The 20,203-nt window shown below is 42.1% G+C and overlaps 1 protein-coding gene across 24 annotated transcripts in view; it reads left to right on the top strand.

The window, feature by feature from the left end:
• Nucleotides 1–20,203, top strand: part of LOC110519948 (E3 ubiquitin-protein ligase MYCBP2) — a 344,395-nt gene that overhangs the window by 103,201 nt on the left and 220,991 nt on the right. For all 24 annotated transcript variants that reach the window (XM_036974062.1, XM_036974063.1, XM_036974061.1 and 21 more), the window contains exons 12-16: nt 11,303–11,507; nt 11,703–11,867; nt 12,169–12,327; nt 12,502–12,706; nt 15,024–15,169. In XM_036974062.1, coding sequence (XP_036829957.1) covers nt 11,303–11,507; nt 11,703–11,867; nt 12,169–12,327; nt 12,502–12,706; nt 15,024–15,169 — 880 coding nt within the window. The remainder of the gene's footprint in view (nt 1–11,302; nt 11,508–11,702; nt 11,868–12,168; nt 12,328–12,501; nt 12,707–15,023; nt 15,170–20,203) is intronic.

Raw genomic sequence — 20,203 nt, 5'->3', positions numbered from 1 at the left:
ACGTGAGAATTGTTCAAACTGAGATGCATGAGACTGCAGCATAAAAATGTTAATGGTAGTTTGTGTGTGGGTGAATAAGCAAATGGTAATTATAATCTGCTACTCCTAGTTTTGGAGTGTGACCAGCAACACAAGGGCTCTGCTTGTTCTGTTCTTCCTTGCAACACACACACACACACGCTGTGTTCCTGTAATAGTGAAGACCTTGACACAGGACCTTCAAATGAGGACAATTTCACTTCAAAACCTGATGAAACTGTAATGAAAAAATAGACATGCAGACCACCAGTCTAGTGAGGACCTGTGGTTGTTAGGTAGTTTCTGCATCACATCTCCTTATTTGAGTGTCCGCAGCCTACTAGGTTGTTTCTGTCTGACGAGTTGAGAACATTACAGGAATGTTCTGCGAATGTTGAAGACCTCACTCAAAACAACATGCAGGGAAAGTTTTGAGTTTTTGTTCGTGTTTAATTCAAACCCCCATACTGCAAAATGAGCATGATGAAGTCAAATGGTAAAAAACAGTGTCTGGACATTTCTTTAACATTTACATCTGAAATACAGATTTGGTTCTGAAAGTGCACTGCTCCTTTACACTCCTTTACACTCGTACAAGTACACTGGGTGAAGAAAACATGAAGAACACCTTGAGCGCACCCCCCGTTTTACCCTCAGAACAGCCTCAATTCATTCGGGGCATGGACTCGACAAGGTGTTAAACGTTCCAAAGCGATGCTGGCCCATGTTGACTCCAATGCTTCTCACAGTTGTGTCAAGTTGACTGGATGTCCTTTGGGTGGTGGCTCATTCTTGATTTACACAGGAAACTGTTGAGCGCGAAAACCCCAGAAGCGTTGCAGTTCTTGACACAAACCGGTGTGCCTGGAACCATACCCCATTCAAAGGCACTTAAATATTTTGTTTTGCCCATTCACCCTCTGAAAGGCACACATACACAAAGACTTGAAATCCTCATTTAACCTGTCTCCTCCCCTTCATCTACACGGATTTGAAGTGGATTTAACAAGTGATCATAAGGGATCATAAAGTGAACCTGGCCAGTCAATGTCATGGAAAGAGCTGATGTTCTTCATGTTTTGTACACTCAGTGTATACCATGCCATGAATTGAATATCAAGTGTGATAAAACGGATATGTTTATGACTGAGTATGAGGAGATCAGCACACCCCTACAAACAACCACAACATCCTTTAAAAGCTATACTGATCATAACTTAATTTAAAAAGAATAGCTGCATCACTTCCACCATGAAAAAAAACCATCACTTCTGCCTTTTTTGTGTCATGCTTATGTTTGCAATAGCCTACTGTCACAACAGAGACAAAGAACTAAGATGGTTCGAAAATATTGAGCACTGAGCAGCAGCTGAAAGGATAACAGACATCTGTTTTGCCGGAACCTTTAGCGCCTTAAGTTTTCCAAAATGATGCCACACTTCTCACGTTTCTCACAGCTGCTCTAGGGCCTCTTGGGTTGAGGAGTCATTCTCTTCAAACCTAATCGCAAATAAATTAAAGATTAAAACAAATACACATGATGGTCCGACAAAATACTGGCAACAAATATTAGAAAAGCAATTGGGGAAATGGGGTGAGAGAGACAAAAGAGGGAGCAGGAGAGAGGGGAGCAAGAGAAAAGAGTAGGGGGGGGCAGACAGAGGGAGAGAGAGGAGAAAAAAAGAGCATTAGCGAAGGATAGTTGAGCTGACAGCATAGAAAGGGAGAGGAAGCCAGCCATCTCCATCTATATTTCCACCTCACAGTAGAGTGCTCCATGGGGTCGGGTTCTCAGTTACCCGCAGGAGACCCGCAAAACATTCCTTGAAACAGTGGGTTGGCTCGCGGTTCAGAACAATTATATTGTCGGAAACATTTGAAATAATGTTAATATCATATCTATTGTTTACAGGAAACTCATTCAACAATTTTAGATGGAAAAAGGACTGGGGGGTGGGAAATATACTTCTCCCATGGGCAAAGAAATTGAAAAGGTGTGATATTAATGAAGAATAATTTAGATCCTAATGTGCAAATTGTCCAAACAGATTCGCAAGGCACATGGATGATTTTAAGTATGTTATTGGACCCTAAACATATATGGCCCATTAATCTATACGGTCCACATAATGATGATCCAAGCTTCTTTGAAAATATATATAATAATTGATCAAACCTACACACAATACAAGACCCTTATTATGGTGGGAGATTATAATACGGTTTGAAATACGTCAATGGACTGTAAAGAAATCACACTACAAACTATCACCCTCATGTTCTTAAGGAAATCACAAATGTCATGGATATTGTGGAACTAGTGGATATATAGAGGCTTAAATATCCTGACCAAGTGAGGGTATACCGTGCTTTCCGAACGTTTTTAGACCCCTTAACTTTTTCCACATTTTGTTACGTTCCAGCCCTTTTCTAAAATGGATAAAATTTACACACAATACCCCATAATGACAAAGCGAAATAGATTTTTAGAATTGTTTGCTAATTTATAAATAAAAAAAAGATGTATAGCTTATTAATTTGCTCCTTTGCTTGGCGACTTGAAATTGAGCTCAGGAACATCCTGTTTCTATTGATCATCCTTGATGTTTCTACAACTTGATTGGAGTCCACCTTTGGTAAATGCAATTGATTGGACATGATTTGGAAAGGCACACACCTGTCTATATAAGGTCCCGCAGTGTGTGTCAGAGCAAAAACCAAGCCATGAGGTTGAAGGAATTGTCTGTAGAACTCCGAGACAGGATTGTGTCGAGGCACAGATCTGGGGAAGGGTACCAAAACATTTCAGCAGAATTTAAGGTCCCCAAGAACACTGGCCTTCAATATTCTTAAATGAATGAAGTTTGGAACAACCAGGACTCTTCCTAGAGCTGGACCCTATGGTCACTCTGACAGAGCTTCAGAGTTCCTCTGTGGAAATGGTTGTCCTTCTGGAAGGTTCTCTCATCTCTGCAGCACTCCACCAATCAGGTTTTTATGGTAGAGTGGCCAAACAGAAGCCACTCCTCAGTAAAAGGCACATGACCGCTCGCTTGGAGTTGGCCAAAAGGCACCTAAAGGACTCTCAGAACTCTCCTGAATGCCAAGTGTCACATCTGGAGGAAACCTGGTACCATCCCTACAATGAAGCATGATGGTGGCAGCCATGGGGGATGTTTTTCAGCGGGAGGGACTGGGAGACTAGTCAGGATCGAGGGAAAGATGAAAGGAGCAGAGTGATTGTTGATGAAAACCTGATCCAGAGCTCTCAGGACCGCCGACTGGGGAGAAGGTTCTCCTTCCAACAGCATAACGACCCTAAGCACAAAGCCAAGACAACACAGGAGTGGCTTCAGGACAAGTGTCAATGTCCTTGAGTGGCTCAGCAAGAGCCCGGACTTGAGAGACCTGAAAAGAGACCTGAAAAAAGTTGTGCAGCGACGCTCCCCATCCTACCTGACAGAGCTTGAGAGGATCTGCATAGAAGAATGGGAGAAACTCATCAAATACAGGTATGCAAAGCTTGTAGGGTCATGCCCAAGAAGACTCAAGGCTATAATTGCTTCCGAAGGTGCTTCAACAAATACTGAGTAAACCGTCTGAATTATTATTTTACTTTGTCTTTATTGGGTATTGTGTGTAGATTGAGGGAATAAAAATAAAAATAAAAAAAAATCAATTTTAGAATAAGGCTGTAACATAACAAAATGTGTAAAAAGCCGAGGGGTATGAATACTTTCCGAATGCACTGTATTATCAAATACTTGTGGTTCACATTTGCAACATTGATCATGTAATGCATGCATTCACAGTCGGGAGCTAAATTGGTGGCTGGTGCTCGGTGGTACCGTGGGCCGCCAACTCCTCTCTCGCTTTCTCTCTGCTAGCTAGTCTAAGGAGTTTTCTAGGCAGTGACCATGGCATGCTTTCTAAGATGAGACTGTGGCAGATAGCATTCAGACCTTATGATTGTACATGCCCAGTCAGTAGCCTTATAGGCGTATGGGTAGTCTACTCCCCTGAGTAGGCATTGGTTGGACAGCTATCAGGTTTTGTTGAATGAACATCCCCTGATCTATTCATCCCTGCGTCTCATATTTTACATTACTGTTATTTTTATGATATTTCAGCTGTTATGATAGGCACATTTCAGTGAAGAATATACCTATTCCTTGCAAATCAGAATGTCTTCTAAATGTCACTTGGACAGCTATACATTTTCCAAAATGTTGTGAAATGTAATTTGACTACTGGGCTATTGTCAGTACCTTTTTGTTGCAAAATAACATCATAGGATATCTACGTGATCTGAAATGCTGAACATGCGCACAATGTTTGCAGTGCCAGTGCACTGAGTGGTTCCCCTGGGATGTCACAGGGTAATTGATAGAAATCCAGCAGTTTTTCAGAATGTCTATGCAAATGCACATTACAAGTAGTTTTTTTGTAAGATCAGGGGAAATTAGATTACTATTGGTTGTGAATAGGCTAAGAAATGATATAGAAGTAGTTTTTTACTTTTAGGTAGCTACTCACTTTCAATAATTAAACACATCTGGTATGATGTTACACAAGTGCTTGTTAGAAAGAATCCTAAGAAACAAACAAGTAATTTTTATGGGAAAGGGGGGTACCTAGTCAGTTGTACAACTGAATGTGTTCAACTAAAAATGTGTTTTAACCCAACCCCTCTGAATTAGAGAGGTGCAGTGGGCTGCCTTAATCGACATCAACGGTGTCCAGGGAGCAGTTGTTGGTGGTTGACTGCCTTGCTCAAGAGCAGAACGGGCAAATGTTTTTTTTTGTACCTTGCTGGCTCGGGGATTCGCACCAGCGGCCTTTCGGTTATTGGCCCAATGCTCTTAACCCGCTATGCAACCTGCCGCCATGTCATTTCCATGTAGATACCAAGTCAATAACAGACTACCGGTGTGCAATATACACATTTATACATGCATGGCTCTGGACACCTCATTGGACACCTCTGCTGCCAATGCCAGCTTGCCAGCTTGCTGCCAACTTTTCATATCAGGCGATTGGTACCCAGGAGGTGGCTGGGTTGCAATATTCCAGTTATTTCTCCAAAATAATCTGTTTTTCCTGAAATCCTGGTTGGTGGATTCCTGGATTTCCTGTTTATTCTGTTGTAATTCTAGGAATCTTCCAACCAGGATTTGGGAATATAAGGGCATTTTGAGGAAGTTATTTTGAAACCATAGTCTAGGCCTGTATTCTATCTTCTATTGATCCTGTCAGCACATGATATGCTATTTAGATATTGATATTAACAGCACATTGTACGATTTTAATAAATACAGAATGACTTAAAATTGAGATGATGGTGGATATAACCAGGTAGCCTCTTCACTCACCCGACATTATGGCTTCCCATGGGCCCCCGGCCCGACAGATTGAGGTCCAATGGTCATCCCATGGGGTTGAAGTGGCTGGGGAGATGGGTTGGTTCCCTGGCATGGGACTGTAGCTTGGCAGGTAGCCAAATCTATGTTGTTGCTGCTGTGGCTGGGGTCCTTTTGTCCCCTAGTGATCCCTATGAAGCAGGTCATAGTGGCCCCCGTGCCTGGCCTCATCAACATGACGTTCTGCTGCAGGAGTCTCCTCTCGCGATGCTAGAAGCTGTAGAGCTCCCGCTGCTGCTGAAAACAGTCTAGCCCCATACTTGTCTATCCGTACAGTAGATTAATGTATCCTCCTGTATACATTGTATGCATGATGACTGTCTTTCACCTGGGAGTTTAGAGGAGGCTGCAGAGACAGAGAGGATGGGAAACATTTATACTTTTTATTTGTGAAAACAGCCTTCGCAACGTGCAAATTGCAGTGTCCCAAAATAACAATTACATCTGAAATAGACTGGATGGCACTAAATTCAGAGGTAGAGGGATGGATGGAGAAGAGATTAGGGGACTGAATTTTAATAATTCAGTATAACTAGCTATAGTGGTTAGGACTTAGTCAAAACCAGTTAAAACAGAGGGAATGAACTACACCCACATTAGAAAGGTGGGGAACAGGGAAGTGGTAGGTAACTGTGGTGTTCGAGAGACACAACGTCTGCTGGTTTCCTTAATCTTTCCCTCGCACTTAACTGATTTGTTCACTATGACTGATTGGTAAGAGTGAAGATACCTCGTTTAATCTGGTGTGTTGGGGCAGGGTTAAAAAAAACTCTGATCATCCACAACCAAGATTTCCCATTACTGATGTTCCCACTCTACCTAGCCCATCTCTTACCTGTTGTGGGCCTTGCAGCCTCTGTTGCACCTGTAGCCTGAGCTGGTTGGGTGGCAGCTGCTGGAGTGCATGTGACAAATACAATTTGATTTGTGGTTTTTAGTCCCACCCTTCAGCTCCACTGAACCCCTCCAACACCATCAATTTTTTATTTATATTAGCAATTCACTACCGGTCAAATATTTTAGAACACCTACTCATTCAAAGGTTTTTCTTTATTTATACTATTTTCTACATTGTAGAATAATAATGAAGACATCAAAACTATGTAGTAAGCAAAAAGTGTTAAACAAATCAAAATATATTTTATATTTGAGATTCTTCAAAGAAGCCACCCTTTGCATTGAAGACAGCTTTGCACACTCTTGGCTTTCTCACAACCAGCTTCATGAGGTTTCATGACCTTTAATACATTTCAATTAACAGGTGTGCCTTGTTAAAAGTACATTTCCTTAATGCTTTTGAGCAATCAGTTGTGTTGTGACAAGGAAGGGGTGGTATACAGAAGATAGCCCTATTTGCTAAAAGACCAAGTCCATATTATGGCAAGAACAGCTCAAATAAGCAAAGAGAAACTACAGTCCATCATTACTTTTATAGCCTCAAGAAATGGCAGCCCAAATAAATGCTTCATGTGTATTTCCTACCGTAAAGCATGGAAGAGGTGGTGTTATGGTGTGGGGTGCTTTGCTGATGACACTGTCTGATGTATTTATAATTCAAGGCACACTTAACCAGCATGGCTACCACAGAAGTCTGCAGCGATATGCCATCCCATCTCGTTTGGGCTTAGTGGGACTGTCATTTTGTTTTTCAACAGGACAATGATCCAACACACCTCCGGGCTGTGTATGGGCTATTTTACCAAGAAGGAGAGTGATGGAGTGCTGCACCAGATAACCTTGCCTCCACAATCCTCCGAATTCAACCAAATTGAGATGGTTTGGAATGAGTCGGAGCGCAGAGTGAAGGAAAAGCAGCCAACAAGTGCTCAGCATATGTGGGAGCTCCTTCAAGACTGTTGGAAAAGCATTCCAGGGGAAACTGGTTGAGAGAATGCCAAGAGTGTGCAAAGCTGTCAAGGCAAAGAGTGGCTACTTTGAGGATTCTAAAATATATTTTGATTTGCTTAACACTTTGTTGCTTACTACATGATTCCATATGTGTTATTTCATAGTTTTTATGTTTTCACTATTATTATAGAATGTAGAAAATAGTCAAAATAAGAAAAGCCCTTGAATGAATAGGTGTGTCCAAGCTTTTGACATTATAACCAGACAGACACATCAGAGTCCAGCACATAATTATTCAACCAAGTCTTAGAAATTACCAGAATGTCCACTTTGGATTAAGACGCCAGAATTTCCATGAACAAATCGAAGACCACATCTGCTGGATTTTTAGGTCAGATGGAGTCTCTAATACAACATTATTATGATCAATAGTTAAACCCTTATTTGAAAATACCTTGGGATTGATTTCAATTGATATAGTTACAATATTGTCAAGAACTGAACCATTGGGCCTATGCCACAAGCGAGGACCTGGGTTAAAACAGAGTTATCTGTTGCTTGCCTGCAGTATGATGACAATGCTGATTTTAAATTTACAGTTGGGATTACTTGAGTGGAATTTGGAGTGTTAATAAGTCAATTTCTGAGCGCAGGGCAGAGTCCAGGCACCAAGATGATTTGGATGGACCCCATCCGCTCTGTAGAGCACCTTCTGTTTTCTAAAGTTATCCACAAAAGTAACTCCAGCAGAGTTACAGTAGACTCGTTGCCAGTTGTGTTGTACGGACAACCTACTGAATCTTTCCATGCCACGATTCAGTGATCGCATTGGGCCTTAAATAATTGGATGCTTGTTGGAGTCTTTCAGTTTCAATCAGTTCTTAAAAATCCAGTTTTCAGACGTTCCGAGCTAGCTATCCTAATGTCATTAGATCCCACATGTACTATGACTGCGACAGCTCCCGTGTTCTGGCGTAAAAACGGTAGGAAGCAGCCTTGTAATGTCCTGTACCCGAGCCCCAGGATAGCACAATGTATTTTCCCTGGCAACCGAGTGGTTTCTCAGCATAGAGCTGCCGATTTATAACGGCTGGTGAGATTGCAGGTCGTCTGGCAGTTTTTGCACCTTGAACCTAGCACAAAACCCATTGTGGCCGGTGCGTCAGACACCCTCAAGGTCTGGTGATCTGAGGCAGAATAGGGGACGATAGCGCTGGAACCTTCGAAGCCAGGAGAGCTAATATTCTAGGCAACTGGATTTGAGTTGGGCTTCCCAACACCAAAGTTCCCTACTCGCCATAGGTTGCTTCCCTCCATTTGGCCTATGGCAGGTGACATGCTTCCCTGGTTGGGCAGCTGTAATGGTGACCGTATCAGGGGAGTGGGAGACTTCTTCGGGAAGGGGTCCCTGGAAGGCGTTGGTGTTGATACTCTCAGCACGGCGTCCAGCCTGTGGTGTAGAGATGGTAGGCAGGGGTGTCTTTCCCCAGTAGATTGTGCAAGTTCTTAATCTGTTTGCTAAGAGTAGCCACTTCTCTATAGTCCTCAGCGAGTGAACAGTTGTTCCATTGGAACTCTGATGTGTCAACATTGTCCCGGAAGAGAGCTTAGTAGATACACCTCCTGCAACGCACAAAGTGCACAATATTTCCTCTGTACGGCGAAGCCTCCTTGAGAAGAGACACGGCAACTTAATCATTGTCGCAGAGAAGATTTATTGGCAGAGTAAAAAAATGAGAATAAATGATGTATTTTTCCGGACCTACAGTGCCTTCAAAGTTTTCTGACCCCTTGACTTTTTCCACATTTTGTTACCTTACAGCCTTATTCTAAAATGGATTAAATAAACTATTTTCCTCATCAATCCACACACAATACCCCATAATGACAAAGCAAAAACAGGTTTTAAATTTTTTTTGCAAATGTATTAAAAGTAAAAAACAGATACTTTATTTGCATATGTATTCAGACCCTTTGCTATGAGACTTGAAATTGAGCTCAGGTGCATCTTGTTTCCATTGATAATCCTTGAAATGTTTCTACAACTTGTGGTAAATTCGATTTATTGGACATGATTTGGAAAGGCACACACCTGTCTATATAAGGCCCTACAGTTGACCATGCATGTCAGTGCAAAAACCAAGCCACGAGGTCGAAGGAATTGTCCGTAGAGCTTCGAGACAAGATTGTGCCACTTCTATGCTTAAATAACTGGAAGTCATTGGTTATTCCATCCATCTAGCAGAGCAATCTATCCACTGCTGCGTTGCCCTACTGCTGTCTGTGCCACCCATTCCTCCCAGATAAACAAAGCAGGTCCTGCAGGAGGGAAAACACTGACCAACCACCAGCACTGGGAAATCCTATAATTCCCAAACAACGAAAAATACTGTAGTATGGACCTATCTGGATGCCTAAGTGACAGATGGAAATACAACCATGTTTGTGGGATAGTTTATTTGGATCCCCAATCCCCATTTAGCTGGAAGTTGCTCTTCCTGGGGTCTGCAAAAAAAAAAACATTAGGCCTAGATAGTAATACTTAAAGGAAGGTATATGTTTATGTGAGCTTGTTTGTAATTATAACTGCTTGTGTGTTTACCTTCTCTAAATGCCAGGGATCAAGTTAGTTTTGACTAAGTGTGTGTCTTTGCCTCTATGTATGTGTGTCATAGTGTAGGCCCTGTGAGATAGTGTAGCAGAGCTAGCTAGCCAGGCCCTAGTCTAGCCTGCTGTATCACTGAGAAGGCTGTAATCGCCACTGCTGGCTTTTATCTGCAGATTACCCCCTCTGTTCCAGCCAGGGGAGCCAATGTAAAAATAGGAGCAGTTGACCTGTGACTTAACACACACACACACACACACACACACACACACACACACACACTACAGAGGGTCAAAGATCATACCTCCATACATGCTAACCGCTCCTGTTATTGATAATGGTGAGAGGTAAGCATGTCTTGGGGGTAGGATTTTTGACCCTCTAACTTTCTCACTGAGGTCGCGTAATGTAATTATGTGCACGAGCACAAAACACCACATCTGTCATTTTTATATGACACATGGTCCTCTGATAATATTAGTCCGTTGCGAATCGACATCCCTGTATTTTGGGATAAATGTCTGAGTTTGACAGGTGTTGCTCAAGAAAACAATAACTGATTTGATAAATTGAACTAAGTGCTGCGCATAAGCTATATATGATTTGACTACCAATATCATAGTGAATGCTTTTGTTTATGCGTTTTGTGCGTATGAATTGTGTATTGCCAAATGAATCAGTCAAAAATATTGAGCCTATTTAATGCAACCCTTACTGTTAATTGATCGCAAAGCAGCATGCAACTGACCTAAACGTTTGGAAATTACAATTTAACTTTGTCATCCATAGCCTTAAAATGCAATTGCACTGTTTAGCTCACAACTGAAGGATGGGGAGCAGTTAGGACGTACTGCGGATTGCTAAAATATCCTAATGATTATGATCACACTTCCTCAATTGTAGTACTATTTTGACACTATAGAAAGATGGTTTGGTATGGTTTAGTTATCAGTGTTATCAGTGTGTTCCTATCACCTGGACATGTTGAAATACTTCACGCCTAGAATAAAAACATCCAGGCTTCCGTCATAACTGACAATTGGGGGGGGGGGGGGAGTAAAAAAATCCTCTGGAATAACGGGCATTCTGGAGCAAAATTACATAACCAGTGTTCTCTAGTAAAACTAGTCCTGTGCGAATAGGTCTTTGGTGACAAGCATGCAATGCATACATGTGTCACGTAAAGAGAGCAAGGGTTGACGGATTGGGAAGGTTTTTCTTAAACAAATGAGGGATTTCGGTAACGGTACGTTTCAGTCAGAAGTGGCAATGGACTATGTCCAGAATTGTAGTTTTTATACTAGCTAGGACATTTTGGGCTAAATATTGATGTCATTAGAAAAAGTGTTTTTTTGTGACAGTTCCTATTAAAATATTTCCTCTCCCTCTCACCCCTCCTCTCCCTCCTCAGGTCTACTACACAGGGAAGTACCAGAGCCTGGGCATCAAGCAGGGTGGTCCGTTGGCAGGTAAATGGGTGGAACTGCCCATCACCAAGTCACCTAAGATCGTCCAGTTCTCGGTGGGCCACGACGGCTCACACGCCCTGCTGGTGGCAGAGGATGGCAGCGTGTTTTTTACTGGCTCCGCGAGCAAGGGAGAAGATGGAGAGTCCAGTAAGTATGGATGTGAACACACCTACACAGACAAGAACACGTGTAAATTACAGCACACACACCAATACGTCATGATATAAGATTATTCAACGGGAAAGGGAAGGGAAAAGGCACTGTATTCAGAATAATCTGCAACCAACTTTGTGCGCCTCTTGCATAGATATGATTCTCTAATGTTTTGTTTCTACTCTTCAGCCAAGAGCCGGCGGCAGCCGAAGCCCTACAAGCCCAAGAAGATGATGAAGCTAGAGACCAAGACGGCGGTGAACACGGCTTGCAACAACGGCAGCAGCAGCATCGTCACCAAGGATGGAGAGCTATACATGTTCGGCAAGGACGCTATTTACAGCGACAGCACCTGTGAGTGGGATAGAGACAAGGGAAAGGGTACATTTGGGTTGTGTTGGCTAGTGCAAATGTTAATTTGTGTTAGTGATGCTGATGAACTTGAGTGGGACAGAGAGTGTACTCCATCTGGGTAGTGATCAATCGTGCAAATGTTCACGGCTGTAATATTACAACATGGCTATCAAAGTAAGCCTGGAAATTCTGACCGATTTCAGCTCAGTTTAGTGAAATGTACCGTGATTCAGTAAGGCTAGGTCTTTAACAGTCACTATACGGTATCAATGTTTTCTCCTTTCTCTTGTGCCCCCTTCAGGCCAGGTGTCAGACCTGAAGGGTCACATTGTAACCCAGGTAGCCATGGGGAAGGCCCACACCTGTGTCTTGACTAAGAGTGGAGAGGTCTGGACGTTTGGGGTCAACAACAAGGGCCAGTGTGGCCGAGAAACAGGGGCCATGAACCAGGCGGGGAAAGGTAACATGCATGACGGACACACACATGAGCATGCACGAGCACAGAAATTACCACATAACACAAACAAACTTTAATATACCATATGCACACCAAACACAACTTTCTTTGCGTGTATTTATTGTGTATTTTGCGTTCATTACCCATTCATGTGAACATCTTCTCTACCCCCTGTAGCATTTGGTGTGGAAAGCATGGCGACGGCCATGGATGAGGACTTGGAGGATGAGCTGGAGGAGAAGGAGGAGAAGAGCATGATGTGCCAGCCGGGCATGCACAAGTGGAAGCTGGATCAGTGCATGGTGTGCACCGTGTGTGGAGACTGCACCGGCTATGGAGCCAGCTGTGTCAGCAGCGGACGGCCCGACAGAGTACCCGGAGGGTAAGGAAACTTGACGAAGAGGCAGACACACACCCACCATTCACTAGTTGGTTTATCTTTGTTAAGAGAAAGTACATTTATGGTTGGGTCTACAGGCGGTAGGTAGCCTAGCCGTTAAGAGTGTTGGGCCAGTAACTGAAAGGTTGCTGGTTGGAATCCCCGAGCAGACTAGGTAAAATATTCTGTCCATGTGCCCTTGAGCAAGTAACTTAACCCGAATTGTTCTTGTGAGTCGCTCTGGATAAGACCATCTGCTAAATGACTAAAATGTCAAATGTATGTTTTCATGATTAGGGTTTTTTGGCACGTCTATTTGCTAGTGCCTTGTGCTCTGTCTTTACAAATCAGTAAGCTGTAGACCACACTATTTACCAAGAGTTTTTATCTATATTTTTCGTAGCTGTCTATTTACCACCACAAACCGATGCTGGCACTAAGACGTCACTCAACGAGCTGTATAGGGCCATAAGCAAACAAGAAAATGCTCATTGAGGCGGCGCTCCTAGTGGCCGGGAACTTAAATGCAGGGGAACTTAAATCCATTTCTTCCAGCATGTTAAATGTTCAACCGGAGGATAAAAAACTCTAGACCACCCTTCTCCACACACAGAGACGCGTACATAGCTCTCCCTCGCCCACCATTTGGCAAATCTGACCATAACTCTATCCTCCTGATTCCTGCTTGCAAGCAAAAACTAAAGCAGGAAGTACCAGTGACTCGGTCAATACGGAAGTGGTCAGATGACGCAGATGCTAAGCTACAGGACTGTTTTGCTAGCACAGACTGGAATATGTTACAGGAGTCTTCAAATGGCAATGAGGAGTACACCACATCAGTCACTGCCTTCATCAATAAGTGCATCGATGACATCCCCACAGTGACCGTACGTACATTTCCCGACCAGAAGCCATGAATCACAGACAACATCCGCACTGAGCTGAAGGCTAGAGCTGCCACTTTCAAGGAGGAGGTTTCTAACCCGGAAGCTTATAAGAAATCCCGCTATGCCCTTCGATGAACCATCAAACAGACACCTTGTCAATACAGGACTAAGATTAAATCGTACTACAACGGCTCCTACACTCGATGCAAACTATTACGGACTACAAAGGGAAGCACAGCCGCGAGCTGCCCAGTGACACCAGTCTACCAGACGAGCTAAATTACTTCTATACTTTGAGGCAAGCAACACTGAAACATGCATGAGAGCACCAGCTGTTTCGACCGACTGTGTGATCTCGCTCTCCATAGCCGATGTGAGAAAGACCTATAAACAGGTCAACATTCACAAGTCGGAAGTTTACATACACTTAGGTTGGAGTCATTTAAAACTCGTTTTCAACCACTCCACAAATTTCTTGTTAACAAGCTATAGTTTTGGCAAGTCGGACATCTACTTTGCATGACACAAGTAACTTTTCCAACAATTGTTTACAGACAGATTATTTCACTTATAATTCACTGTATCACAATTCCAGTGGGTCAGAAGTTTACATACACTAAGTTGACTGTGCCTTTTAAACAGCTTGGAAAATTCCAGAAAATTATGTCATGGCTTTAGAAGCTTCTGATAGGCTGATTGACATCATTTGAGTCAATTGGAGGTGTACCTGTGGATGTATTTCAAGGCCTACCTTCAAACTCAGTGCCTCTTTACTTGACATCATGGGGAAATCAAAAGAAATCAGCCATGGTCTACAAAAAAAGTGTAGACCTCAACAAGTCTGATTCGTCTTTGGGAGCAATTTCCAAATGCCTGAAGGTTCCACGTTCCTCTGTACAAACAATAGTTCGCAAGTATAAACACCATTGGACCACGCAGCTGTCATACCGCTCAGGAAGGAGACACATTCTGCCTCCTAGAGATGAGCGTACTTTGGTGCGAAAAGTGCAAATTGATCCCAGAAGATGCTGGACGAAATAGGTACAAAAGTATCTAAATACCACAATAAAACAAGTCCTATATCGACTTAACCTGAAATGCCACTCAGCAAGGAACTGCTCCAAAACTGCCATAAAAAAGCCAGACGACAGTTTGTAACGGTTCATGTGGACAAAGATCGTACTTTTTGGAGAAATGTCCTCTGGTCTGATGAAACAAAATAGAACTGTTTGGCAGTAATGACCAATTATGTTTGGAGGAAAAAGGGGGAGGCTTGCAATCCGAGGAACACCATCCCAAATGTGATTTGAATGCTGATCAGATTAACTGGTTTTGTGTCTTTTTGTATGCTTTGGTTTGTCTTGTCTGGTGGATGTCTGTCGTTTGTTTGTATTGATGTTTTATCTGTGTTTCTCTCTCTCTCTCCCACTCAGTATCTGTGGCTGTGGTTCTGGGGAGTCTGGCTGCTCAGCGTGTGGCTGCTGCAAAGCCTGCGCCAGGGAGCTTGATGGACAGGAGGTCAGACAGAGGGGCATCTTCGACGCTGTCAAGGAGATGATACCACTAGATCTACTACTAGGTACAACACACAATAACCGTTGTTCAATATATCTGCATGCTCATGTTTGTTGTACTCATTCTCAAACAGTCACAACCTTTTTCACACTGTATATAGTTTCTTCAGAAAGTATTCACACCCCTTGACTTATTCCATATTTTGTTGTTACTGCCTGAATTCAAAATGTATGACATTTTTTTTCTCACCCTTCACACAATACCCCATAATGACAAAGTTAATTTTTTTAAAAGACATTTTTGCAAATGTATTTAAAATCTCATTTACATAAGTATTCATACCATTCATACATGTTAGTCACCTTTGGCAGCGATTACAGCTGTGAGTCTTTCTGTGTAAGTCTATAAGAGCTTTGCACTTCTGGATTGTACAATATTTGTCCGTAATTCTTTTCAAAATTCTTCAAGCTCTGTGAATTTGGTGGTTGATCATAGCTAGCCAACCATTTTCAAGTCTTGCCATAGATTTTCAAGCAGATTTAAGTAAAAACAGGAACATTAACTTTTAGGTTATTGACCTGCTGAAAGGTCAATTCTTCTCCCAGTGTCTGGTGTAAAGCAGACTGAACCAGGTTTTCCTCTATGATTTTGCTTGTGCTTAGTTCCATTCTGTTTATTTTTTATCCTGAAAAACTCCCCCGTCCTTAATGATTACAAGCATACCCATAACATGATGCAGCCACCACTATAATTGAAATGTGGAGAGTGGTACTCAGTAATGTGTTGTATTGGATTTGCCCCAAACATACCACTTCTTATTCAGGAATTTTTTTGCAGTATTACTTTAGTGCCTTGTTGAAAACAAGATGCATGTTTTGGAATATGTTTTATTCTGTATAGGCATCCTTTTCACTCTGTCAATTAGGTTAATATTGTGGAGTAACCAACATGTTGTTGATCCTGTATCTTTGTAGTGACTGGGTGTGTTGACACATCATACAAAGCGTAATTAATAACTTCACCATGCTCAAAGGGATATTCACAGTCTGCTTTTTAAAAAATCCATCTACCATAGGACACATAGGTGCCCTTTAAGTGGCATTTGGATAATCTCTCTGGTCTTTGTGGTTGAATCTGTTTTTGTATGTGTTGGGTACAGAAATGAGGTGGTCATTCAAAAATCACTTTAAAAAGTATTATTGCACACAGAGTGAGTCCATGCAACTTCTTATGTGACTTAAGGACATTTTTACTCCAGAACTCATTTAGTCTTTCCATTACAAAGGGGTTGAATACTTAAGATATTTCAGATTAAATGTTTTAATTACGCTGAACAAAAAATATAAACGCAACAGAAATTATCCGTTATCCAAAAAGCTGATTTCTCTCAAAAATCTCTACATTTCTTCTTTGCCAAGATAATCCATCCAATTGACAGGTTTGACATATCAAGAAGCAGATTAAACAGCATGATCCTTACACAGGTGCACCTTGTGCTGTGGATAATAAAAGGCCACTCTAAAATATGCGGTTTTGTCACACAACACAAAGCCACAGATGCATGTTTGGAATGCTCTGGATCGTGTACGACAGCGTGTTCCAGTTCCTGCATATATCCAACAACTTCGCACAGCCATTGAAGAGGAGTGGCACAACATTCCAATGCCGCAATCAACAGCCTGATCAACTTTGCAAAGGATATGTCGTGCTGCATGAGGCAAATAAATGGTGGTCACACCAGATACTGACTGGTTTTCTGATCCACGCTCCAGCCCTTTTCTTTTAAGCTGTCTGTGACCGACAGATGCGTATGATCATTTTCCCAGTCATATGAAATCTGTAGATTAGGGCTTAATGCATGTATTTAAATTGACTGTGAGTGCCTTATATGAACTGTATCTCAGTAAAGCCTTTGAAAATGTTGCGTTTTTATATTTTTGTTGAGTGTCATTTGTAAATATTTTGAAAAACATCATTCCACTTTGACATTATAGGGTACTGTGTGTAGGCCAGTTACAACAAATCAAAATTGAATCCAGTTTAAATTCAGGCTGTAACACAACAAAATGTGTAAAATGTCAAGGGGTGTGTGAATACTTACTGAAGGCACTCTGTCACGAGTTACAAGCCATTGCTGTTGTCCGCTTCTTTTATTTCTATTTTGTCTGTCATTCCATGTCAGAATACTGCTTTACCATAGCTATGTGTCTCAGCCAATGTTTTCCCGAGACCAGGCGCAAGCCAAATAACAGCATAGAGGTAACTCATGTAACCATGGTTCTGTCTGCTATTTGCGGTTAGGACCAACAGAGGAATTTCAGTTTTCTTTCCAACAATAACATTAAAAAAATTAGGATTTTCTAGGAATTTGTAGAATTATAAACATATCCTTATATCCTATACCATATCCTTATCCATATATATATATGTGTGTATGTATGTATGAGTCAAGGATATGTTTATAATTCTACACATTTGGAAATATATATTCTTTTTTTTCTCCTCACAAATATTTCTTTATGCAACACACCTTTTACAATAGATTATGCACGATTTAGCAAGCATTGGTGCTTATGTTTGCACACCTTGTCAGTTGATAAGAGGACACCTGGCAACATTCTCTAGCGTGTACTTGTAACCTGAAAGGCCTTTCAGTGTTAATCGACTAAGTGCAGATAAAAAGTTATTAAATCATTTGATTTCTGAATTATTTTTCTTCAGTAAAGTTAAGGTGTCTGCGTTCGAGACAACCTGGTTCAATTTGGGTCCCGAGGCAAAACCAGTTGAGATTAACTACCGTAGACCATCCTCCTTAGCCAGCTTTTATTTCTTTCATCACTCATTCCCATTGGGTCAGAAGTTTACATATTCTCAATTAGTATTTGGTAGCATTGCCTTGAAATTGTTTAACTTGGGTCAAATGTTTCGGGTAGCCTTCCACAAGCTTCCCACAATAAGTTGGGTGAATTTTGGCCCATTCCTCCTGACAGAGCTAGTGTAACTGAGTCAGGTTTGTAGGCCTCCTTGTTCGCACACGCCTTTTCAGTTCTGCCCACACATTTTCTATACGATTGTGGTCAGGGCTTTGTGATGGCCACTCCAATACCTTGACTATGTTGTCCTTAAGCCATTTTGGTGGTATGCTTGGGGTCATTGTTCATTTTGAAGACCCATTTGCGACCAAGCTTTAACTTCCTGACTGATGTTTTGATGTTGCTTCAATATATCCACATAATTTTCCTACCTCATGATGCCATTTGTTTTGTGAAGTGCACCAGTCCCTCCTGCAGCAAAGCACCCCCACAACATGATGCTGCCACCCCCATGCTTCACGGTTGGGATGGTGTTTTTCGGCTTGCAAGCCATCGTTATGTTTCCTCCAAACATAACAATGGTCATTATGGCAAACAGTTTCATCAGACCAGAGGACATTTCTCCAAAAAGTATGATCTTTGTCCACATGTGCAGTTGCAAACCGTATTCTGCCTTTTTTTGTGACGGTTTTGGAGCAGTGGCTTCTTCCTTGCTGAGCAACCTTTCAGGTTATGTCGATATAGGACTTGTTTTACTGTGGATATAGATTCGTTTGTACCTGTTTCCTCCAGCATCCTTTGCTGTTGTTCTGGGATCAATTTGCACTTTTCGCACCAAAGTACGTTCATCTCTAGGAGACAGAATGCATCTCCTTCCTGAGCGGTATGACGGCTGCATGGTCCCATGGTGTTTATACATGCTTGCTATTGTTTGTACAGATGAACGTGTTACCTTCAAGCATTTGGAAATTGCTCCCAAGGATGAACCAGACTTGTTGAGGTCTACCATTTTATTTTTTATTTTTTGGCTGATTTCTTTTGATTTTCCCATGATGTCAAGGAAAGAGGCACTGTGTTTGAAGGTAGGCCTTGAAATACATCCACAGGTACACTTCCAATTGACTCAAATGATGTCAATCAGCCTATCAGATGCTTCTGAAGCCATGACATAATTTTCTGGAATTTTCCAAGCTGTTTAAAGGCACAGTCAATTTAGTGTATGTAAACTTCTGACCCACTGGAATTGTGATTAAGTGAAATAATCTGTCTGTAGGCAGTTGTTGGATAATTACTTCTGTCATGCACAAAGTAGATGTCCTAACTGACTTGCCAAATCTATAGTTTGTTAACAAGACATTTGTGGAGTGGTTGAAAAACGAGTTTTAATGACTCCAACCTAAGTGTATCTAAACTTCCGACTTCAGCTAGCTAGTAGCACATCTGTCTTGTTTTTCATTCATAGCTCAAGATCGATGCTGCCCCTTAGATCTAGGATAAGGGGGTGAAACTGTAGCCTTGGAATTCAAACTGAGTCTCGTTATATTGCACTATTATTTCACTTCACCAATCCAGTCTGGCATTGCCGTCATTTAATCAATCAAATGTATTTAAATCAATCAAATGTATTTATGAAGCCCTTCTTACATCAGCTGATGTCACAAAGTGCTGTACAGAAACCAGCCTAAAACCCCAAACAGCAAGCATTGCAGGTGTAGAAGCATAGTGGCTAGGAAAAACTGCCTGGAAAGGCCAGAACCTAGGAAGAAACCTAGAGAGGAACCAGGCTATGAGGGGTGGCCAGTCCTTTTCTGGCTGTGCCGGGTGGAGATTATAACAGAACATGGCCAAGATGTTCAAATATTCATAAATGACCAGCAGGGTCAAATAATAATTATCACAGTGTTGTCGAGGGTGCAACAGGTCAGCACCTCAGGAGTAAATGTCAGTTGGCTTTTCATAGCCGATCATTGAGAGTATGTCTACTGCTCCTGCTGTCTCTAGAGAGTTGAAAACAGCAGCTCTGGGACAGGTAGCACGTCCGGTGAACAAGTCAGGGTTCCATTGCCGCAGGCAGAACAGTTGAAACTGGAGCAGCAGCACAGCCAGGTGGACTGGGGACAGCAAGGAGTCATCATGCCAGGTAGTCCTGAGGTATGGTCCTATGGCTCAGTTCCTCCTCCGAGTGAGAAAGAAATAGAGCATACTTACATTCTCGCAGGCACCGGATAAGACAGGAGAAATACTCCAGATATAACAGACTGACCCTAGCCCCCCGACACACAACC

Source organism: Oncorhynchus mykiss, chromosome 3, assembly GCF_013265735.2.
Source record: "Oncorhynchus mykiss isolate Arlee chromosome 3, USDA_OmykA_1.1, whole genome shotgun sequence".
In the NCBI taxonomy this organism is placed as follows: Eukaryota; Metazoa; Chordata; class Actinopteri; order Salmoniformes; family Salmonidae; genus Oncorhynchus; species Oncorhynchus mykiss.
The sequence above is the reverse complement of the archived record's forward strand: the minus strand, read 5'-3'. Positions and strand labels throughout refer to the sequence as shown.